General features: G+C 45.4%; 2 protein-coding genes across 2 annotated transcripts in view; one reads left to right on the top strand and one right to left on the bottom strand.

The window, feature by feature from the left end:
• Positions 1-22,044, top strand: part of LOC120957020 (tyrosine-protein kinase-like otk) — a 70,980-nt gene extending 48,936 nt beyond the window's left edge. Inside the window, exons 4-12 of the mRNA XM_040378926.2 lie at positions 11,742-11,889; positions 14,380-14,576; positions 14,678-15,094; positions 15,436-15,579; positions 15,909-16,490; positions 17,463-18,316; positions 18,385-18,563; positions 18,642-18,978; positions 19,061-22,044. Of these exons, the coding sequence (XP_040234860.2) occupies positions 11,742-11,889; positions 14,380-14,576; positions 14,678-15,094; positions 15,436-15,579; positions 15,909-16,490; positions 17,463-18,316; positions 18,385-18,563; positions 18,642-18,978; positions 19,061-19,168 (2,966 nt within the window). The 3' untranslated portion in view covers positions 19,169-22,044. The remainder of the gene's footprint in view (positions 1-11,741; positions 11,890-14,379; positions 14,577-14,677; positions 15,095-15,435; positions 15,580-15,908; positions 16,491-17,462; positions 18,317-18,384; positions 18,564-18,641; positions 18,979-19,060) is intronic.
• A 239-nt stretch (positions 22,045-22,283) lies between these two features.
• Positions 22,284-24,348, bottom strand: LOC120958574 (conserved oligomeric Golgi complex subunit 8). Its single transcript, XM_040381468.2, has 3 exons — positions 24,223-24,348; positions 23,639-24,114; positions 22,284-23,562 (listed from the first exon to the last, which is right to left on the bottom strand). Exons 1-3 carry the CDS (start codon positions 24,275-24,277, stop codon positions 22,309-22,311), a joined length of 1,785 nt encoding a protein of 594 aa, XP_040237402.2. The 5' UTR covers positions 24,278-24,348; the 3' UTR covers positions 22,284-22,308.
• Between the last annotated feature and the right edge of the window lie 685 nt (positions 24,349-25,033).

The following is a 25,033-nucleotide window of genomic DNA, read 5'->3' as shown; positions in this document are numbered from 1 at the left end:
CGGAAAACATGAATGGAATAATTTTTATCACCACGCTGAAGAGTCGGTGGTGTTGTGGGGAATTATTGCCAAATGTTTCATGCCCTCGCTTTCCATTTTTTTTTTTGTGATTTTCAACTCCCCGCAAAATCTGTTTTTCCCCGTTTTCCGTGGTTTGCATTTCCCGTGTGGATACTGTGCTGTGATGAAAAGCGTCACCGAAACCCACCATTGCCACTGGTCCGGAAATGCAGGAAATTATTAAACCAATGCCGGGGGGTCGTAGGATAAACTTGGGATTGAAGTTGGTTGGAAACAAACACATCGACCAAGTACGGGTTTGGTGGCAACAGAAACACGAAACGGAAATTGATTTCTTCGACCGAGCACACAAAGTTGGAATTGAACTCTCTGAAAAAGCCAAACAATTTGGGCGTCGCTTTGGACGAAACATTTTCATTTTACATTCCCCGCCGCCCAACCCGAACGGAAGGCAAAAGTGTTTCTGTGCGCATTATTTCCAGTGATCCGATGTAAAAGAGCGCAACGGAGGAACGATACGGAAAGGAAATGTACACCACTCACACCCACCACACATTTTTCCAACGGTGCCATTTTAATGAGCAACTCCGCGTGCCGCTCTTACTTCGATGGTTTCCGTTTTGCCAAAAGGCAGAAGAATGCTAATGCTTCTCAAATAAAACCCCAGAATCCCACACACACAATGCTCAGGTAAGAGGCAACACAGCAGCGTATTGTGTGTGTGTTTTTGTCCTAACGAAATTACAGCTCACGCTCGAATACGGTGAGGTTGCTGTTCGGGTTTCCAAGGAACCAGCTCCCGCAGCATACGGTGTGTTGTGGTTGTGATCCTTTTTCTCGCTTTTCTCGCCAAATCACTCAAGTGTTTGCGTGAGCAAAACACGCTAAACCGCCCCCTTAAACATGATACCAAAATCCATCGGATCCTTAATGGTCTGATTCCTGTCCCCCCACCCATTCCCGTGCTCCACACACTTCATTGGCGTTTATGAAGCGACCGATTGCTTCATCGTCTTGCTGCTCTATTGATGGGGAAGACCCTCGACAGAGTCTGTTTGGATCCCCGTTGGCCCGTTGCTAGCAGGTGGCATGATTAGCGAAAATGGGTTAATTACGCTCGGATGCTGCCAAATGATTTTCCGACGACCACCATTGCGTACAGTGTGTGTAGAAAAGGATCACAAGCAAACAATACCGCAACACTATGATTAGCACTATCAGCATCAGCGCACGCGAGGGATCCTACAACCGGATGAAGTGTTGATGCGAGGAGAGTGGTCGCCGGATGCGTTTCAGCAAAACGTTCGCCTAATTGCAGATCGCTGGCGCTGCATGAACTTGTTGTGTCTTTGTTTAGGTTTATTGGAGAGAAGTTTATTTTAATACATTCTTTTCGGTAACTATAAAACAAAATTAAACCAACATTCTTGCAGATCTGTCATACTGCACAACTGTTCAACCAGTGTATGTAAACAGAGACATTGAATCCTTCAATCTATTACTAACTGTTATGCTAAAATGCGATAGTGCTGTTCAACGCGAAAGTATAAACAGATAGGCAATATGTCAAAAGTCTGAGAAGCTTCTTGAGTAGATTAAGCATAAGTGTCACGTTTAATTTGTTGCACACTACATGAAGAACATCGCTTCGAACCTAACCTAGCCTAATTGATCAATTAGCAAACCAATTTACGCTCGCAGTCAAAAGTGTTCCCCATTACCGAAAGTTCAGAGGGCAACCAAAAAGGAAACAACGACGACGGATCTCCAACAAAAGACTCTCCGAAATAATTTCCTTAACCTTTGCTATCCCAAGAAGCAAGAGAAAATAAAGTTTTGGAACGCTTTAAGCTTAATGCTTAATGTGCTTGGTCGGTAGAGGAAAAAGAAACGACGACGCATTCTGCAACTCTTTCCCGGACAGGAAGAAACCAAGTCGCCCCACACCCTGGGTTCGGTTTCCCAAACCGCTTCCTTGACGGAAAGTGTAGTTGCTCTTAATTAACCTACTCGTTTTTCCTACTGCCATCGTTCATCGTGCTCTCGGGTGGCGGAAAGCTCAATGAATTCGACCTAAATCTCTGGCAGGAGGTGGTAGAGCGGGCGAAAAAGCGCATCCAGGGACACAGCAGGGACGCGAAGCTACAATATCCGTCAGAGTGCGGACGGAAACGTTTCTTGGGCAGACGACCACGGCGGACACCTAGCCGGCAGGGGAGGATTTGGTTTCCATGTTGACGACCAGGGATAATGTTGTGTACGGTTTGGTCGATTCCTTGCACCGCCGGTACACTGTTACACCCAACTCTCACTAACACCCCGAGAGCCGGAAGTGAAGTTATTTCCAAGACTTTTTCCCTCGCCCATACTTTTCCACCCTTCGGCACGATGGGGCGTTGTGTATCCTGTTTCTCGCGTTTCCATTACAAAAGCTTATCGCTATGGCAAGTGCGGGAAATGCGGGATGCTGACCCAGACTCCATTTATTACGCCCGGCGCCGGTCAAGAGGTATTCAGAAAATGTAGCGGGTGATGAAATTGTTTTTTTTTTTGTTTACTCCCCTACTGCTCGCGCACCATAACAAGGCTAAGAAAAGGCAAAAAGGATTACCGGAGCGAGTGGAAAACTCTTACTTGGCTCCAATTAAGTTGATTACTTAATCGGTAATTTTTGGCATTAGGAATGGGATAGACGAGAGCAACGGAGATGTAATTTTCAGCCTTTTTTTTCCTTTTTTTGGTTTTAAATCCCTCAGTAATCCCACGAGACATAATCCGATCAGTGGCACAGGAATAATGAAAGCACTCATTATCGCAGTGCAGACGAAGGCATGCACTTTGCAACAACGAGAGCTTGTGAGCTTTTGCAGCGATGAATGCAAAGTGTTTACCAACTTGCTATTACATAATTATGACTTGAAATTTATACTTTAATTACTTTTACTTTTACAGAACGCTAAGCATGAAATTGATTAAAGTCCGTCAAAATAATACCATTAAATAGCTTTCATTTCAGAAAAAAGTAACAAATATTTTGCAACAAATAAGTTTTCATTGTACATTAGCAAATAAATATTTCAAATTTCACAGAAATGGTATACCGAAGAACAAGTTAAAATATAATATTGATACCAAAGAAGGAAAAAAGAAGCAATACAGCATTACAAACTAAAACCAAACTGTCAGTCCACATATTGATTCGTGACGTTTTTTCACCTGAACACATCCACATAAAATCACTAAAACGAAGGTGTGAAGTACAGCAAGAGCTACGCTCCCTAGCAGTATTCTGAAGTGAAGTTCTTGTTCACACTTATTAAGCACACATCTTTCCTACACAACCTGCATCATCATGGTTTTTCTAGTACGGAGCCACCACTCCATGCTGCAGGAAGGGAAATGCATCGTAAACATGCCGAAGGAAAAAGAATAATGCACGCCGTGTCCTCCCTTCCCTGGAAGCCATAGAAGTGCATATTGCTTTTCCGTAGCAAGGACAGGAAAGCAAGAGAGAGTCGGTGATTCGTTCGTTCGATTTGCATATGCAAATTTTATTCTATACCATTTCCATCGCTCGATTCCACCGGCGGCGGGACACCAGCAGTTCACATACGATGGATCTCTTAGAAATTTGCACTGCCTTACTCCCTCCACAATGGTTCGTGTTTTCCCACTGTGATTTTGTTGAAAAAAGGAGCATTTTTGCACCTTTCACAACGGGTGTGTTTTGCAAACGAGCCGTATTTTGCAAAGAAGAATTAATTGACGTTTCTCGCGAGTGTCTGTACGAGTCTGCTGCAGTACGTTTTCACTTTTTAACACGAAGAAAATGGGGGAAAGGAAGGAGAGCTTGGTAAACATAAAACACCAAGTAAATATTGCATATCGTTTTGTACTGCATTAATAAACCGCGTTAGTGTGAGCATGCAAATGCCTCACCGCACATGGTAATAACTTGCAGGAAAAAAAGGTCGCACTTGCAGCACAAAGGTAGGATATCAATGCCACGCTGGGAACAATCATGGACAACAAATCTAGGATGTGAATTTTATGTTACAGGCCAAATAGTGTTTAGTCAATTGAAACAAACAATTCTGATTTATTTGCTTCAAAAAACTGAAATGATTTCTAAAAGCCCAACAGTTTCACATATTTTTTTTGAAGAATGATCTGCTTGAAATTAGATATGCAAACCTACAAGAGAACCTTCAAAGTATATTTTATTTGTTTATTTGTCATTTGGTATCTTGCATAGATTTGCTGGGACACTTTCTTATATAATAAATCCTTCATTCATCTACAAACTTAGCTACGGCGCTATCATTGAGGAAACGAGAGACAACTGGTTTGAAACTGAGCTATACTAATAGTGAAGTCAAAGAATCTTTGGTATTTGTTGAAGCTTTGTATCATATGGTTAATAGGCGCATTGTAGGAATGTGCAGATCTTGAGAACGTAGGTCTTAACAGCTCACGTGTCCTGAGAGGTCGTTCAGGAGCATAAAGTTTCAGTTTTTCTAGCAGGTAGGGAGAGTCTATGTCCCCGCTGATTAACTTCGCGACAAAAGTAGCTTGTAATGCCTTACGTCTATGTTCTAAGGTTTGTTGACCAAGAAGCATGCAAAGTGACAGGTTAATTAGATTAGATTAGAGAATTTTGCTCGTAACATCATAAAAAGACACAAAAAAAATAAATATTTTGTAAGTACATTTCAGAAGTTTATCATATAAATCAATTTTTAAAAATTTGAAGAATTTAAACAAACACTAATCTACACAAAAATCTGAAAAAGTTCTTTTTCGTTTGTTCCACAACTATCCCACTGTGCAGTTGTCACCAAACGTATCCCGCCATCATTCGTTGCCGAAAGGAGGGGGCAACATTTGCATTTTATGCGCTTCGCCAGTAATGGCGAGATTGTACCCTTCTATAGAGTCGGTTTGACTTTTTGTTTCGTGCCAACCCCTTCTCCCTTTTTCACCACCTTTTTTATCTTCCCATACACACACACACGAGCGCGGCATTACTTATGTTCAACACCTCATCAAACAAAAGCATCACCAGCAGTGTGCGCGCGGTTGCCGCCGTTTCTGCCGTCGATCGTTTTGTGACGCCTTTAACGAATTGATGTCGGTACCAACAATCGTTAGCGGATGCAGGGAAAGCAAGTACCGCAAAAGCAAGGATCGAGGTGCGGCGGCGTCACATGTACATATGTGATTCAGAAGAAAACAGCGAGGATGTGTTAGGAATTGATGGTGCCGTAAATTGGTACCATGTATGGCCGATGGGCGGAGGTGTGGTCGTTCTGCGCGAACCCCGATGTGGCGATGATGCTAACGATTATTCGCGGAAGAAGCGAGAGCACTAAAAAGGACGCGACATTCTAATGCATATCTATGGTAGAAATAAGTCCTGAGGGCATCGTTAATTTGTCTTTGTGTGCATAAAGTGGTGATGGGTTTGAAGAGCATGATATTTATCACAAGTCATGTTGTAGAATCGAATGTTACTGACATAGGCGATACGATGGATTGGGAAGTATTACAACAAAGTAAGGTCCAAATGTTAAGTAATAATAATTCTAAAACACCATAACTGATCCCCACCAATGCCTTAAATCTTATTTTTACAAGCATCGAGAGCTCCATGTTCCGCCACTAACTAATCAACCCACAATCGAAATATGATGACGGGAATATGAGAAGCGCCTTCGAGTATAAATATTCAGCATCTTCATTTGATGTGTAAATAAACATCACACTACGTCATGGTTTGGATGTTTATGCGTTTCATTTAATCGGCTGCAGCATCTGCTGTTTGATCTTGTCGCTTACGTTCCGAGAATTTTCTCCTCCCAGAATTAATGACGGCTTCTTCTTGCAAGCGCACAAAAATGTTTGTAGCGGTGCGTGTTACACATTCACGCCAGTAATGCCCAAAGCGCTCAAATCCTCAAAGTCACAACAAAGCCATCCCAACCGAAGGCTCTCCTGGAAGTGGAAGGCCCTTCTGGCCGTGTACGGGTGAGGTGTGATGAATTGTGTTGTCATCGCATTATGCATCTGCTTCCGCATTCTTGCGCTCATCATCAGCATCACCGGCCACCAACACCCACTTCTTTTTAAACATCAAAAGCATCTTTTGTAGATTGCGTGTTTGAAAGTGCACTGGTGCGATGCGGTTGGGGCGGTTCAGGTTTTATCTCCCCGGTACATACACACCAATCACACGCGCACACGAGACGATTACAGCAGTTGCTGCATTGTTTCAAGTGATGTTACACCGTCGCTTTACGGCTTTATGTCTTTAGGCAGACTGCTCTCTCTGTGTGTGTAATCCTATGTGTCTCTCGGAAGTCCTTAAACTGGAAGTAATGCCTTTTGGCACACGAGGCTTACACGCTCCGGTGCTACATCCGTCTCATTGTGTTTGGGTGCTAGTTGTGCTTGGATAAGAGAGTACGCTGTTCGCACCTTCGGCAATGGCCCGCCGCCCCGCTCCATTGGCAGGTGTCACAAACGAACAAGCAGTGAACAAGCTAATGCACAACTAAGAGTCCTTCAAGTTGGTGCATTTAATGCGCTGCTTATTGATGCATCGTTATAGCAAAGCTTAATACCAGCAACATAATCCCAAGGGTTTTTTTTTCTGTTGGTAGCATAGGATATTGTATACTTCCTTCGAAACTCCAAACTCCAACCACTATAACCAAATACAAGTTGGTGAAAACATGGACAACGCTACAATCAGTCCAATTGAGACATCAGTTTTTCTTTCCTTCTGCTAGCACTTTTGCCCAAACACGGTTGCCTTAACACGGCAGCGGTGGTTGTCACGGTGATACAACTGAATTACCACTTGTCGAAACCATCATCAAGAGCACAAGTAGCAGCAGCAAGAGGCGGCAATGTGCCACCGATGACAACCAGCAGCCATCGGAAACCTGCCAACTTCACTCAGCTTACCGAAAATTCATCATCACTATACAAGCAGCTGCTACCTTTCGCCGGCAAACCAGGCAATGTACCCCGCGCAGGAAGTGTAGATGATTGTCGTTCCGTTGAAAAGTTTTCCTATTCACAGACTTGACTTGGGGAGGGGGTGTGAAGAAAAGGTGAGTGGAACTCCACTAGGACACCAGTCTGCAAAGTTTTGCCCATCCGGAGAGCTACCGGAGAGCTGCACTTTTCAGGTCAGATGTCTAGCAAGTTTTGTTTCTCCTTCCTTTTTTTTTTGTTCGAGTTTCGACTATAGTACACATCTTACCCAACGTCCTCCGAGACCATCTCTAGGCAAGGTGTCGTCGCTAAAGCGAGTGTTGTGAATGCGTCCAACATATTGCCCATGGCAAAACCCATGGAAGGCAAACTTTTGTGGGCTATAATTAGTCTTGCATTATGTTGGAGAGAGCAAGCGTGTGCAGTAACTCCACTCTATCTCTTAATCAACGAAGCCCAGCTGGGAACACGGCGGCAGTGTAGAATATCTTTGATGCAACATAAGATTATGCGCTGCGTTGAGTTTGTCTGCTTCTTCTGCAGGAGGTCTTGCCGTACACTGATGTGCACACGGTAACGGTCGTGTGGGCTAAAGCTTTAGCACAAATTATGACCCCGAACGGACACGGAGCAACTTTTGTTTCATGTTACAGAGTGCCAGCCCAACCTTCAATGCACAAGCGTATCCTTATTTATGCCCGTTGGCAGAGAAATGGCATATTCACGCTCGTTTTGCATGCTTTTTTTACCAATGCTGGGGAGCTGGTGGTGTGAATCACTGCCCCGTGAAGCATAATGGGCAAGTCGGATTTACTTTTGCACTTTTCTCACACCACTGCTCGCTCGAAGGGGGAACCCGCGACCGTTGGGTCCCGTCCGTACCGAATGGACCGTGGAGGGAATCGAATGGCAAGTGAATGCGCCATAGTTACCGAAATGTCATCGGAGCGGATGAGCCGGTACACTCCAGGGAGGGGTGGGAGGTGTGGTGTCACGAGATTTATGGGTTCTTTATTGTCTGTGGAGAAAGCAGAATATGCAGAACACCACACACGGAGCTGTTGTTCTCTCTCTCTCTCTGTGCACTCGTTCGATGTCCCATCCACCGAGCAAGCATATCTCGTCGGACAAATCGCGACGACAGTGGCCACTGGAAGATTGATATCGCTGGATTACCTCACCGGAGTTGAATGGACTTTCCCCTCTGTGCTACGGCGTTCTTCCCAGTGCCCGCGAGTTGGAGCATCACATGACGAGGTCGTACATGTGCAGCACAGGAACAGAATGCCGCATAGCAGGTCAGAGCTGCCGGAGACCGGACGGACTTTCGATGGCTTTTGGATAGTAACCCCCCGTGCTTTGATGGCATCTGGACTTTAATTTATGACACACTCGCACAACACAGCGATTTGCATGCCGCGATCCAGAGATGCGACACACAGGTCACGGCGGCGATGTTTGATTGGCCGCATCAAAGGATAAGAGTACGCGCCCGGATGCATATTAATACGGACAATATGCTCCAATTTCCATCCCAACCATCCCCTGGCTGTGTCTTGTATGTGATCGATGGCAGACATCTTGGATGCGGTGATTTATGGCGGGTAAATAACACACCGTCAAACTCCGCTTTAACCGCAACTCACAGTTGAGTTAGTTTCTAATAGTTCTTAATGTTCCGGCGTACCTTGGTACCTTTATTCCCCAGAAAAACTGCGCTCCATTCCGTGAGAACAGTCATAAATGCTATTACGATTGTTTGAACCACACAAACACAAACTTCAAACCTCAATCGTTGCAATTAGAAGTTCGGTAAGCACTTTGTTCCGATTCCGTTACATCCATCAAATTTCGGATCTCTTTACCACAAACACACCACTAGCATTAGGTACTAAAATTTATCGAATTCTCCACCACCCATACCTCGCCGACGTCAAATTAGTGTTTGTTCCGTCTCATTAAACAATATTGGAGGCGCGTCCTGGAACCAACGGGAGAGCCTTAATAGGAGTAAGTCACGTCGCTTTCCCAACCTTTCCTATTTGCGAAAAGGGTAATTAAACGAATTCCCATTCAATCACACAAATCTTTCGTTCGCTTACGATTCACCCGGCTACGCCACCATATACCTGCGGCCTGGAGGAACTAACTTTATTTATTCAATTAGCTTGCCCATTCTCTTCCCAGCCCCTGCCAAATGAATCGTCTTTTTTATGATTATTTGTTTGTGTACTGAGTGCTGGGATTGTGGCAAGATAGGAGGCAGAGCACGTTGAGCAGTAATGAACCTGAGCTTCGCAATCGAACTGACCTCGATTAAACTTCCGCACACCAGCTGTGGTTGTGGGGCAAACTTTTTCCCAAGCGGTGCGCGGTGTGTGGAGTTTGTGGTGCCGTAACCGTGCAACCGCATCGATAGAACCTAATAAAATTCCTGGTGGAATGTATTCTTCAGCCCCGTAAGTGTGGTGATGGTCATCGGTGCAGAAGTTTTGCCTCGAGTAGCGAAAGAATTAAATTTCATTTCAAGTCATTACAACTTTGTACCATATTTCTTCCGGAGCACAACTTTCACGGCGGCATTTATCGACAGTTATGCGGTGTCTTATCAGTTTGGAGCGTGGGTGTTCGGTAATGTGTTCCACTTGGTGGAGTATTTTCCCGTCATAATTGATTGTTCAGCTCATTGGATTTGTGTGAAGAAAATAGACAAGATTTAAAGAACTTTTCTTACAGCATTGCTCGTCCGAAGATTTAAATAATAATATGTTATTTCCCAGATCTTCAGTGAGTCAAAGCACACAAACAATCGATAGTTTTGCTCCTCAAGAACTAACTGGTCCTCTTATCGATAACCACAACCACTGAGACGTCGTAAATTGTTCGATTACTCTTCACGACCCAATTATTTCCAGTCACTTTCCGCGGTCGCGCACTGCAAGATGGCGACAGACACGAATGAAAAACTGTCGAGACGCGGTCGAGATCCTCAAACATTCTCTCTCCCCTTTCCAAGATGACGCGAAACCCAACCCAAAACGGGGGAGAAGTAGTAAAGGAAGAAAGTATGCGCTTCGTCCAAATGCACAGAACGAGCGGCGGAAAAGCGAAAACTCGTAACTTTTTATGACCCGCTAGAGGGGAGAGGAAGGAAACGAAAGGGGAAGGAAAACAAAAAAAAACTTTTCGCCGAACAACTTGGCCTGCAAGTTGGACATTGGCGTGGCAGACTTTCCCCCAACAACGGCACACACAAAGGATATAAACATCTGCCTCGATTGCGGGTTCCCCGCCATCGGGCCTTACTCGACATTTCCGTCCTAGCTTTCCTCCGGGGCAGCGAGCCGGATTAGGTCGAAAAGGCATTGAGATATATTCGTACCTTACCCGCTGCTATCCAGGAACTGTGGGGGATGCCCGTGGCAAAGGGAGTAATGTGGTCCCAGTGTTTAGGTCCATTAAGATTGGCTCCCTTTTCTTTCTGTGACGATTATCGACCTCCACAAGGCCCGGCGGGACGGAGCGGGACAACAGAAAAGATTGGAGGTCGTTGGGCGGGTCGCCTGCAAAAAAGATTTGCCGCATTATCGCTTGGGCTGTGGGGTCGCCAGCGAAAAGATCATTCCAATTCCGATCACCCCGCAAGCTGTGGGCTCGGGCCCAGCTTGAAGTTCAATTATCTGCCAGCTGTTTCGAAAGGAACAGCGACGAGGGAGCAAGGATTTAGAGCCTTTTTTTATTTATTGATTCTGCTTCCAGTTGATATTTGTTCGATGTCGTCGCTTGGAAAATTCCGTTGCACAGTTCTGTGTCAGGCACAAGTGTCACCGTTATGTTGTTCGTGTAAAGCATTTCTTTCTGTATTAAATTAACTAGATAGCCACGTCCGTATAGTTACAAAAGTATAGTTTACAAAAAACATAAGTTTCTAAATTTGAGTAAGGTTGTAGGGTTCTTGTTTCTAGACTTCCTAGATCCATTTAGTTTAGTTTAGTTAGATCTTTAAAAAGATCCACAGGCTTTTCACCTCAGAAAACAAGTAGCAGTGTACCTTTACCTTTAAGACACCTTTGAGACATGCATTCCAGTTAAATCGTACTAAATCTTGACTCTGCTCTTGTGCAGGATATTGTTAAGTATACCACGTATGTTTAGTGTAATTTCATGATGTCTAGAAAAAAGCGTACATTATTCTTGCTTCTATTGGAGCATTCAAGATCCTTAGAGTTTAATAATGAAATATCCAGATATCACATAGCAAACATCCCGAATGGAAAAATCACTCAGAAGATCCTACACAACAAGGCTTATGAATGGTATGAATTTGACTCGTTATGTTCTGAGATCTTGAGTTCAGGACACAAAACTATACAATACATCAAATTTCACACAAACTTTGCCCCCAACTGTCCATAGATAAATTTTAGCAGGTCTGTAAGACACTTTATGACATACAACAAATGTATGATCGCTAATTACTACTAAGAAGCATTTTGAGAGTTTGATGTTGAATTTCTACCCACATGTCAGGACAACACATTGGAAATAATCACGAAGTAAAAAGCCGACCAAAAAATACACTTCCCCGTCCCTATTTTAGTAGTAATTGCGACACACCAACCCATTACAAGCTCTAATTGGTGTCACCGTCAGCACAGATGTTTCTAAATGACTTTTTTCTCACCACAACATCCCACCCCATTGTCGTATCGTTGCAGGAATTTCCCCGCCAGTCGTGCAGCTGCTCAAGCACGATCCGGACCGCGATAGCATTTCACTCAAATGTCACTCTACTCTGGAACAGGCCACCGAAATCATTGGCAGCGATGGTAAACCGGCCGAAGAAACTCACGTCGAATGGTACAGGTAAGACGCAAGGGCAATCGAAAAACAACCAAACCAAACACGAACAAACTGCAGCGATCAAAATCACGTGAAGCAATGCGTTTGTTGCGTGGAATTTGGTGCATTTCTTTTTATTATTTCCCTGATGCAGCACACGCTCGTTGGACGTGTTGTTTCGATGGTACTTGGATGGTACACTCGAAAGAATTTGCCCACCAAAAGACATTATCGTCATCATTTTCATCAGCTCATATGAGTTTGTGCATCATTGTGTGTGTGTGAGTGTGTGTTAAAATTGCGAGCATAAATGCAACCAACAAACAAAAACACCATCACAGCGCATTTAAACGAACCTCATTTATTTTACCGTTCAATTAAATGGCGAATAAAAAATGTGACGATGAAAAAATAAGTCTTCACGGGGAGAGCGGGCCCTCGAATTTGCCCAATTCCCGGTGGCGCAGCATCAACTCAACATTGTTGATAATCGCACAACCGAGGCACACTCGTTTGTGTTCTGCCTGCCTGCCTGTCTGCCTGCTCGTTGATTAAATGCGGTGTGGTGTTTAATCGGAAGGAAAAATAATAATCCCTCACCCTGCTGTCTGAGGCGGACAACAGTGGGCGGAGAGCCTTGGATGTTGTTGAGCTTATTGGTGGGTTTCTGTTTTTTTATCATGCATTTTCATTGGACCACTATATGCATATGTTTCGGTGGTGATAATGCTTCGAAAACGATGCTTCCGTAATCATACTCATTGAGCGTGGCAATTTTAACGAAACATTGCCATCCGATTCGTGCGACAAGAATCGACAGACTTGGCAGGGACGTTAGGCAAAGTTATTTTCTATAAATCGTTTAGTATCATTTGCAAATTCATTAAAATGAAAGCTCAGAATATTTAAAAAAATATTATTTACGTCATGAAACTCTTTTCTATATAAAGACTTTGAGCCACTCCTTCGATATAATTCAGACAAAGTGAAAATAGCCCTGATAATTTTATTTATAATTTCAACTGGTTTCATAGTGGTAAAGGCCGGAGTACATTGTCCGTACTAGCTAGTGTAATTTCGATTTTCACTAGCGCATCTGGTGGCAGCTGGTGGAAGCTTTTTTTGGTAATCGAGCGAATGGTCGGCTCAAATTTAAGTTCGATGCGAAAATTGCTGAAATACTTGCAGAATATGTGTATCTCTCTTTTACAAAACTTTTCTCTCTTTTCCGATTTAAGTAAAAAAAACCATGAAAAAATAACATATTTTCTGAAACGGCTAGAAAATGTTTGGCACAATGCTTCGGTCAATCGCCGCCCGATGCGTGCTAGAGAAAATCGAAATTACACTAGCGAGTGTGGACATTTTATCCCGGCCTTTTCACTTGTACATATATTTTAGTAGTTTGAATAGATAACTAGTGAAAGAAAAACATAATTTTAAAGTTGCAAGTATTGATTATTTTTTTAATAAATATTAACAGTAAATATAAACACGTAAATGACATTCACAAAACATTAAAAATACTGAAACTATCAATAGCTTGAATATTTCAAAAATACAATACAAGTAGTTCTTCACAAAATGTGTGATAATATCCAACGATTTTCCGTCGCAAATGTAAAAGCATTTAAGTATTCTTTAAATTGCAAGGCTTTTGAATAATTCAAAGAAACGTCATTTAGATTGCAAAATCGATTTTTTTTTTGGAAAGTGATCAATGGCTTAAAGATTACTTGTAAAAATCAATGTATAATCACAAAGGACATGTGTTAGCAGACTTTCACCTCGGCGGAAATCGTGTGTAACAGCTTCTATCTGCACTCATAATTCAATATGGTAAAAAAGGCAATTTCAAGCTATTACTACATACTATAATCACACAAGAAAAACTCATTTTTTCACTTTAAAAAAACGTAAATTTTTATAACGTTTTTACATCCCTGTACATCTCTGCATATGCTTGCTGAATAGACAAAAGAAAAACGCCCTCGAAGCGCATCACAATCTCAGACGCGCGCTCCCTTTCTTTGTCTCTGTGCATACGAATGCCGCAGCACAAGCACAGAAAGCACACTCCTTAAAACGTGGAAACATTGAAGTGTGGTTTTGCCCACACCATTCCCCACTATTTCCCATCCCCATATGTAAAAATGGAAAGCGTGCAGAAGGAAAGTTGCAACGTGCAACAAAACGTACACCCCATCATGCATCCTTAACCGTTCCCGTGTGTTCCGGGGAGGGACCGCCGGGCACACATCACGGTACGTCGTTCCGCGGCAAAATAAAACTATCCACGCAGACAGAATTTCAAATTCCGTGCAAGGAGTGGCCGCGGGTAGTTGCAGGCGAGGGTGGCATGGATGAAAAGGAAAACATGAAAACTGCATCGCTTCACACAGCGTTTCGGGAACGGACCCGGAGGTTTTCCCGACGTGTACACCTTTTTCTTCCCCATTTTCTTATCCTCCCCATCGGGGCTTGTTTCCATCCCTTTCTTTTCCTCTTCCACAGGAACGAGGTGAAGCTTACGAAATCACTGCACATCGATCTGCAACGCCGGAAGCTGCACATAAAAAATGCCTCGGCGAAGGATAATGGCGTCTACAGCTGCCTGCTGGTGGTCGTATCCCGCACGGACGGTAGCCGCCGGATCGCGCTACGAAGTTCGAAAAACTATCGGCTCAAGCTAAAACCGGGAACCAATTACGGTACGCTGGTCAAGCGAGCGAGCGAGCCCGTTCAGGGTTAGATAAAGCAGTGTGTGGTAACCTTTCGTTTTTTTTTTTTTTGCTCGTTCTCTCTGCAACAGGCCAAAGCAAAATCGATTGCACCAAAAACCACAATTTGCTGCTGTGCCGGGGCAAGCGAGGCGACCGGCAGCTGGGTGTGGCGGGCGACCGGCTAACCACCGACCGTCCACCGATGAGCGATGAGGCACCGGCCCAGCTGCAGCTCGCCGGCGAAGGACAGTCGTCGTTCGGCGGGCCGGCCCCGGTCCGTATCGTGGTGCATCCGGTGACGACGGTGGTTAATGAGAGCCAGCCGGTCGTTTTCAACTGCGGCTTCCGGGTGACGGCGGCCAACGAGAGCGGCGGGTTTGTGCTGCGCTGGCGCAAGGACGGCAAGGTGATACGCCGGTGGGACAATCTGGCGGAAGCGACCACGGTGCCGACGGACGATGCGATGGTCGGTGCGACGGAGAGCAGCTCGATGTTCCGGGACGATGGTAAGCATGGGGCATAATGACTCCTTCCACTCAGTACATGCAAAGTTTTCGATTAGGCATAGATTGTAAAACATTGGGAAAACCCGTTGAATTTAAACAAAGAAACTTAATTAATGCCATAAACTTTTCAATGATGAATTTAATAATCATTCAGATATTATAAAAAAATATCCCTTTTTTGTCTCATCGACCATGACAGACACCAATCTTTGAGTAAACTTCAAAGAAATGCTCGCGAAAACAAAAACAAAAAAGGCCACCCTTAACCTCTTGCACTTTGAGAAACCGTTTTTGCTTACTAATTTCCTCGGATTTTATTTTCCACTCCACTCCAAAAACAGCTCGCATTCACGTGGACCGCACGAACGGATCGCTTGTGTTCGGTTCGGTGGTGGCCAGCGACGAAGGAACGTACGACTGTCAGATAACGAACAATGCCAGCGACTTTCTGGTCAGCTCGACGGCGGCGGAATTGCAAATCATTTGTAAGTATCTTTTGGGGGTTGACAGAACCCACTGGGAGGGATGGGAGAGGCCATGCGATAAGCCCGCTTTCCAGGCCACATCAAAGCACTACGACCGTCCCAGACTCTGACGGTCGTAGACTGTGACGATGGTTCTGCTTCTGGAGAAAGGGGGCCCACCAGATGGGCAACAAGATAAAAGCATTATTCCATTAAAGGGGGCGCACTGGTTTATCACCCGAAACCCTCTCATTTCCCTGCGGGAGTAACTCTTCGCAGTCGGTCTTCTTAGCAAAACACAAACCGTACTTTAACTGACCCGTGTGGTACCACACTCGCGCCCTTTTCAGCCAACCTTCGCTTCACACCGAAACCACCGACGAGCAAAAACCTGGAGCTGGGATCAATCGCCAAAATACACTGCAAAGCGCAGGGTACACCGGCACCGACCGTCCACTGGACGACGGTGGTTAGCGATGGTGGGCCAGCGCCGGCCCTGCCCGACTCGATCGAGGACGTCAACGGTACGCTGGTGTTCCGCAACGTGTCGGCCGAACATCGGGGCCAGTACGCGTGTGTCGCCGCGAACAGTCAGGGCGAAATTCGGGCAAGCGTTTCGGTGAACGTGGTCATTGCGCCGAAGTTTGAGATCGCACCGGAGGGTGCGGTACAGGTGGCGGAGCTCGGTACGGTACAGTTTCACTGCGTGGCGACCGGCGACCCGAAGCCGACCATCCAGTGGGACAAAGATCTGCAGTATCTGCATGCAAAGGCCGGTGGCGCTAATGGCAGCGAGGAGGAGCGCTATCGAATTCTGGAGAATGGGACGCTGGTCCTTACCGAGGTCCATCTGGAGGACGATGGACGGTACGGGTGCACGATTGGCAACAGTGCCGGACTGAAGCGGGAGGAGGTGCATCTAATCGTCAAACGTAAGTAACTGCCACTGCATTAGTGAAGAAGTTTGGAGCAGTGCTGCAAAATGTCATGAGCATCATGAGATATTCACCAACGAAAACAATGAACATATCCGTGGTAGCTTGATGCTCATTGCTGATACTCAATGAAAGTGCGTCATGACATGCCGAACACAACATGCAAGGATCAAAGTGCTTGAGTCAACAGCGATACTCTGACTCACAAGCTAAGCATAATACCGTCACAAGCATAATCATGACTTTTTCTGTCATGACTCATGACTGTAACTAAGCTCAAATCAGTTCTCGTACACAACTGAGATGATCAGAGATAAGACTCAAACAGTTGGTAGACCAATCACATGCTAGATGACATTTTGTATAGCACCCAACTCTTGATCACTCACTTGGTGACGACATTTTCTATCGGTGATAATCACGACATTCTTGGAATATATGTGGAGTGTGGTCTCATGCAACAAAATGAGCATTCTTTCTCGCTCTGTCTGCTTTGATTGTCCGCATATCTCCCATGACTATCGGGATGATCACCGAGTGAATATGTCGCGACCAAGTGACTGACCATGAGTTAGTTGCACACAATGTCACCAAGCATGTGATGATCGCACCAACTGATTGAGTCTCACCTCTGATCATCACAGTACAGGAGCCCGTGACGCTGACATGATTTTGTTTTAGCCATAATTTGCCATGACTATGTCAGTGACATTTTGCAGAACTGATCACAATAAAAAAAAGTCATGACAAAGTGACTGACCAAGCGATGGTGGCTAAAATGTCACCAATCATGCATTGGTCACACCAATCGTTATGAGTATCACCTCTGATTATCACAATTGAGTACGGGACGCTGACATGGATTTTGTTGCAGTTACATTTGTTTTATGACATTGACAGTGACATTTTGCAGCACTGGTTTGGACCAATTTTTAACTCCACTTCTCTCTATTCCATCTGTGTGCACAGCGTCCGACGGTATGGTGATGCCGGAAGAGTCGGCAGAGGATGGCTTCCTGATAACGCGTGCCGTGCTCATCACCATGTCGGTCGCCTTTGCGTACATCATACTGGTCGTCGGGCTGATGATATGGTGCCGGCATCGGCGGGCAGCACGCAAAGCCCGGCTCAATCTGGGCTCCTCCAAGGAAAATGGTGGCGATGTCGATCTGAAGAACTGCGAAATTGAACCCTGCCTGCCGGACAAAACGTCCGCAGCGGAGAATGGTGGCGTAGGGGTAAGTTCCGGCCGTTCCAAAAGCAAGCAGAAGAATGGATCGGCAGGAGGCAAAGACACGGTAGCAAATGGTGTCGACAATGGGCAGGACAAGAGCGATGATACGGTGAACTCGAGCAAATCGAAGAAGTCGTCCGGTTCGGGATCGCTGCTCGAGCAGCTCACGGTGCCACGGTCGGCCGTCGTCGAGATGCTGCAGATTGGCAAGTGTGACTTTGGCGATGTGTACATCGGGAAGATACGGGAGAATGACTGCCGATTGCCACCGCCGAAGGAAAGTGTGACGCAGGAACCGATTGCCGGGGATGAGGTAGGTCCCAGCACCGAGCTGACGACGGAGAACGAGCGCAAGAGTCCCGTCAAGAAGGGCCCTTCCAATGAGGAGCTGAATGCGATCCGACCGGAAAATGACTACAAGCCGGTGATGGTAAAGGCACTAACGAAAGTCAAGGACGAACACTGCTGCGGCGAGTTCCGGCGTCAGCTAGAGCTGTTCCGCACCGTTTCCCATCGCAACGTGGTACAGCTGTTCGGGTTGTGCCGGGATAAGGATCCACACTATCTGCTGCTGGAGTACACCGATTGGGTGAGTTGTTTAAAATGGTGTGTAAGATCGTTCAAAGATACTTATTCAATGACTATGGATTTTTATAGGGAGATCTGAAGCAATTCCTGCTAGCTACATCTCCGATCACACCGCCCAATGGAACGGTCGACAGCAAGAAGGATGCCACCACGAAACCACCGCCACTCAACGTGCCACAAATTCTTGCCCTAGCGCACCAGATCGGACGCGGCATGGACGCTATCTACAAGGCTCGCATTATTCACAAGTAAGTCCGCCTTACGCCTAGAAGACTGTGATGTCCCTCTTGGAACTCACACAACCCTTACATATTATCTGTACCCAGGGACCTGGCAACCAGAAACTGTATCATCAGCAGCGATTTTTCGGCCAAAATCTCCATGCCAGCACTGGGGCGCGACAAGTACAGCAAGGAGTACTGCAAGCACCGCAACCAGCTGATGCCGATCCGCTGGATGGCACCGGAATGCTTCCAGGAGGACGATTACTCCATCAAGAGCGACATCTACTCGTTTGCCGTGCTCGTGTGGGAGCTGTTCACGAACGCGACCGAGCTACCGTTCAAGGAGCAGACGGACGAGGAGATCATTACCGCTGCCCAGGCGGGCAAGCTCGAGTGGAAGGTCGCAGAAAAGACGCCCGAAGCATTGCACAAGATACTGGTAAGTGTTTGGATGGAACGTGTAACATCTTTCGGCGTGTGAAGACATCGCATTGAGCTGATCTTGGTGAATCGTTTTGCAGACTTCTTGCTGGTCAACCAGCCCGAAAGAACGGCCATCGTTCAGCCAGCTCGTCGTGGCCATCGGTAACTGTCTGCAGAGTGAATATCCCAAGGAACCAACGGAATAAGCAGACTGGAGGTAACAGACGAACCAGCGACTGCTCTCTGTCTATCTATCGAATCATCATCCATATACAACGAGGTATTATTCAAATGCATCTCTTTTTTGTATTATATTACACATACATGAATACCGTACACACACACACACATATTAATAAAATCATTAAGAATTGTGTAATGCAAACAAAAGCAAATGATAATGAAGTCTACCAGTGTGGTTAGGCGTTTGGAGGAGCGTTTTTGGTGGATTTACACCTAGCGTACCCAATGTTGAAGGCAGTTTCATTAGGAAAAGATAAAAAGAAACATGACTACATCTCCATGAGTAGTGAAAGCCAAGATTAAAAGAAAAAAGATATTCGTCCGAGGAATTCTTCCAATGAATTTTGATACAAAAATACACACACACACGTGCGTGTTTCAATGCAACCACCCGGGATAGGTGTGGTCAAACGGAAGTGTAGGTAGGCGTTAGGGTAGTATTTAGTCGAAATATTTATACACATACAGTTTTTGCTCCCTCAACAGTAGTAGTCTGAAGGATACGTGACCACTTTGCGGAACAGTTTCAAAAAGAACGGATGGATTCTACGAATCGAGATAGTATAGGGAAAAGTGAAGTGAGTTGTAGCAGAATGATCATTTAAACAAAAAGCGCATCTCTACACATACTTCCAGTTCTAACACTGCCCAGAATGATAATTACTACAAACAACACATGGCGAAGGTCTGAATATTCTACAGTAGCTTCAACTAACTAAACTAAAACTCATTTCCCAGTGTACACATACGCACACACACTGGAGTACTAGTGTTGGATGAATCTGAATGAATTTTTGAAATGATGAAATGAATCTGAATCTCGGTTATAAAGATTCATGAATCTCGAAAGATTCATGAATCTCGAAAGATTCATGAATCTCGAAAGAATCATGAATCTCGAAAGGTTCATGATTTTCGAAAAATTGTATACCACAAAAGATTTTCGATTCCCTAGGCATTCATGAATGTCTAGGGATTCACACATCTCTTAAGATCCAAAGAGCGTGAGCTTCTCAATATTCTTGTCATGGCACTTTACACAGGCTTTCGAGGAAAATACCTTCTTGGAAAATACTACGCAGTGGGAGAGTTTGTTATGCTAAGGGGAGACGACCCATACGAGGTTTGAACCCACGACGGGAGCCCACGATTTATTTATTTTTCGAGATTCATGAACCATTGGAGATTAATAAATCTTTCGAGAGTCATGAATCCTTGGAGATTCATGATTCTCCAAGGATTCAAAAGTCCTTGGAGATTCATAAATCCTTGGAGATTCAAGGATCTTTGAAGAGTCGATTCAAGGTTCGAATCACTCATCACTGAAGATTCATATGAGTGAATCTCAACGGATGATTCATGAAACCCAACACTAAATCGTACTGACACTATTGCAACACACGTTTATCACACAAAACACGTACGTATCCTTATATCGATAGGCATTATTGTTCGCTTTTTGAACGTGGTACTTACAGCACATATATATATACATAGTCCTTTCGCCATGATCGCTTAGCAAACCAGGCAGCAAAAAGCCACAGTGGTGTGGTGGAGATGATGAAAAAGTAAATCACACAGCAGCTAATAGTTTATTCTCCAAATACTTACACCACAGTCCACACAAGTCTCCAAACGATCCTCCCACGGGGACGGCAAGCTTTTATCGTCTGCTTTAGTCTGTGCAGCGTTTCATATACACCCAATTAATCACTGTCGGAAAGGCTTCGGCAGCGCGATCCGTGTACTGTTAAAACGGTGGCTTAAGTACGGCCGCCACAACACACCAGCATTGCATTTATTACAACACGTAACGCAGCGTAACGCCTTCGTAACAAGGGCACAGCCGCTGAACAAGGGCAGCAATTTAATCATTCTCATTTGTACATACACAATTATACGCAAGCCTCGTGGGCGTAGAAATAATCTTTTCAACGTTACTGGAAAACAAAACTTTGCAATTAAGTTAGAGAGGGGTTTTTTGTTTCCTAAAATGAAACCGAATTATTTCTCCATTTAGTTTGTATCCTGTTTTCGTGCGTACTCGCTTTGCTACCACATTAATCTGTGCTTGGGTGAAAAATACAACTAAACGCCACCACGCTACTCGCGAGTAGATGAAACACCGACCGGCAAAGTTTGGAAATGAAATTGAACAACAAAAGAAACTGTCCAAAATCTAGTCATTTTTGCATAGGGGAGGGAAGGGGGAGTTAATTTAACTCCATTCCCTTCCCCATCACTTCTTTGCTATGCTGCACGGATTCGTACACAATTGCCATATATGAACTAAATTCGGTTTCAGCAGCTGCTGTATTTAAAACCTGTAAAATGCAACTTCTGCCGATATATTCAAGCATTGAAAACAAACAAACAAACAACACTGCAAGGAGCGTGTAACAGTTTCGTTAGGGTTAAGTTTAATGCGCATTTACTCTAGCCGGCATTCTCAGTTAGAGGCGGGAAGCAGCATTTAAGTAGCGTTTAAGCAAGATATCGTATGCTAAATTCATTACTGATAGGGAGGGACCGTACTCAGCATATAGGCTAGTTAGCAGGCGGGGAAAGTTAGAAAGTGATTGGTGCGCTGTACTTCTATGAATTAATTGCATTTACACACATCGCAAACCATCGTAACATTGAACACTTCCGCTAAGGGAAAGGTCGGTTGAAAAGTTGGAAAATGGCATAGTTTTTCTTTCCCATTTTTCCCCCTTATCGTGTTATGTGAGGAAAAAACGCTATAAGCATTGACAAAAAAAACAAGAACCGCAAATCGTGATGTGAAAAAACAAACAACCAGAAATCAATAAAATTAAATATTATCTAAAACATTAAATATGGAAATTTTGGTTATTTAATAAAGCATTAGTTATACGAAGTATAAAAAGAAAGAAACAATATGACTTTGATAAATATGTTTGTTTACTTACCAAACATCTGGAAGGAGCGCTGCTTCACATGCTTGAATGAAGAAACTAAAAAAACTTCGGATATTCAATTCCAATACGTAGCAGCACTAAAGGTAATATGAAATTGTGATTTTTCACTCGGATTGCACCTTCTCTCGGCAAAATGTTCCATCTTTTCACCTTTTAAATATTTATTCTTCTTCCGGAACATTAACTGTATCACCACTGGGCACCTTTTCCTTCAACTTCTCCTCCTCCTTCTCCTCCGCCTCCTCCGACACTTCTTTTCCGGTAACACTCAGCTCAGCCACCTGCTTGACCACCGTTTCGATCCGGTCCGGCAGCAGGTAAGCGATCGGTTCCAGTATTTTCCTCTGCCGGAGGTACGTTACGCCATGCTTCTGCAGCGTCAGCACATTGATGCCCAGCTGGCTCGCCAGCGTGGTCGGTGGAAAGAGCACATGCACGCACCGTTGCAGGTACGGAAGCAGATCGTACGCAAAGCAGGAACAGAGCCGAATGAAGCATTCGCGCTCGGTCGGTGCAAAGGCCTGCTGCTCCTGCCGGTAAAATCCCAGTATTCCGCGACACACCTGCTCGAGCGAGCCCTCCAGCTGCTCCGTCACCATGGTAGCGAGGGCAACCGGTGCACACAGCCGTAAATCGTTAAACATGGTCAGCAATGCATTGCAGTACAGCGCAAGCGGCTCAAAGTCAAGCAGCGTCTCCGGTGGTTGCACCGAGCCCGCGTCGTCCACTGGATTCGTACGATCTTCCTGCCGGTTGCGCCGTATCATGCTCGGCACCTTGTTGATCAGCGTGTACCGCTCAATGTCCCGCTCGAACTGGGCGGTCGCACGAGCCATCGTGGCACGGAATCTGTTCCCAATCACGCGCACAAACACCGGCGCCACGAGCGCACGGAAATCGATCCCAACGCGGCTGAACGATAGCCCGAAGTACATGCACTGTCCGAGTATGGTGTCGTACGAGACGAGATCGTTGGAGGCGAGATCTCGCTCGAGCGTACGCACAAAGTCCATGATCTGGTCGTGCAGCCAGCTGTGGAAAATCTTACCCTCGTCACCCGCTGCCATTCGCTCGTTGCCCATGGTTGCGCCGACCGGGCTGAACGTGTCTTCGTCGTCCGGGAACAGGGCACGGTACTGGGTGATGATGTTGAACAGATGCACCCGCGTCGCTTCGATCGTTTTCGTCAGATGGAGCTGCGCATCGTCCGACGGGATGGTGGCAAGCACATCCTTCAGCCAGCTGGTTCGCGTTTGGAGGAACTTTAGCTTCAGCTCACTGCCGGTAAATGCTTGCATTCGGCGCAGATAGCCCACGACCTGGAGGCACTTGGGGAGTTGCAGATCGGTGCGCAACTGGGTCAGCAGCTGCATTAGCATGGTGTGCCAGGCCGCTTCCACCGCTTCGTTAATACTCTGCAAGGACAAAGAGCAAGTGGTGGATTATCACACAGCGTTCCTTTACAACTTTCTGCATGCAATCCACACTTACCGCTATTACCGGAATGTTGCCATGCTTCGTCATCAACCGCTGCACGTACGACGACAGCTCCAGCGCCTCCTCGTACTTGCCCTCCCGTATGCAGCTGTCCATTAGCTGCGGTATTTCGAGCACCTCCAGCAGCTCCGCATTGCGCAGCAGCGTGAGCGAATTCAGCCGCCGAGCCGCATTAATGTCCGCCGAGCCCTGCTGGAACGTTTGACACGCGGCAATAAACTTGGGCCACTTGTCGCTCAAACAATCGAGCTTCCTTTCCGTCGCGACAAACTCGCGATAGATTTCGCGCGAACTTTCCGCCGTCCGGATGAACGTGGGATAGTGCGAGATGGCCAGATCCTGCGTTTGCTCCACATTCTGCCGATGTTCGTCCTGCAGGCGTACTTTTTCCTTTTTCAAGTCTTCCGCCTTGTAGGTGCCCAGCTTGAGCAAATAATCGACCACGTCGGTCGTGTCTTGGGCGGACAGTTCTGCGAACGAGAAGGGGGACAATGGTTACTACGATTGTACGTCACACTAACACACTTTGGGGGGGGGGGGGGTTAGTTGTTGGAAAGCTGCGGAAAACGTTCTTATACCTTCGTAATCATCGGGAAAGATAAATTTTATCACTTTTTCGTTCTCGTAGTCCATTTTCCAGACTGTGTGTTGATGAACGGGGTCCGGTTTGTTGACGATTCGTAAATTTCGATGACGTTTCTCGTTGCTTTGCATCAGCTGTCAAGCTAGCGCAGCACAGGGTGATTCAGCGGAGCGGGAAACGAATAGAAAAAAATCTCCCGAACGCGTGATTTGTTGTCGTTATTTTGAAAATGTTAGAAATGTGTAGGATTTCTATTATCAAATTCTAGTAGTTTTTAGTTTTTTTAAATATGTTTACAATTATGGGCCAAATTGAAAGCTAAAATATAAACAAAGTAAGTCATCTACAACGTGTGTGGATTGTTTTGAGGAAGAAAAAAAGTGATCAAAGGAACTGACCAGGAAGCCTCGAAGAAAAGGAAACCAGAATATAGGTATTCTACTTCTGGTGGCTGGCACTGTAGGTCCGAAGGTATGGAAATGTTGCGACAACATTAGTAAAAAAAAAGTTACTGCGACCAATAACCTATGTTTGGCTCCGAATTAAACAGGGAGCAGTATCAGGGACTGGATATCTGTTCCAGTGCCGGTAGGTACATGTTACATACATCTGTATGGGGTCAAAATCAGTTCCAGGACCGGTATGGGATCAGTGTAAGTTTGTGTGGGTTTTGGATCAATTCCAGGACCGGAAGAGTTTTAGGAGCAGTTCCAAGACCGGTATAGCGTCAAAATCAATTCCAGGACCGGTATGATATCAGGATCCGTTCCATGACCGGTAAGGAGTTAGGGTCAGTTCTAGGGCCA

This window comes from Anopheles coluzzii, chromosome 3 (genome assembly GCF_943734685.1).
Source record: "Anopheles coluzzii chromosome 3, AcolN3, whole genome shotgun sequence".
In the NCBI taxonomy this organism is placed as follows: Eukaryota; Metazoa; Arthropoda; class Insecta; order Diptera; family Culicidae; genus Anopheles; species Anopheles coluzzii.
This window is presented reverse-complemented; position numbering and strand designations above follow the sequence as displayed.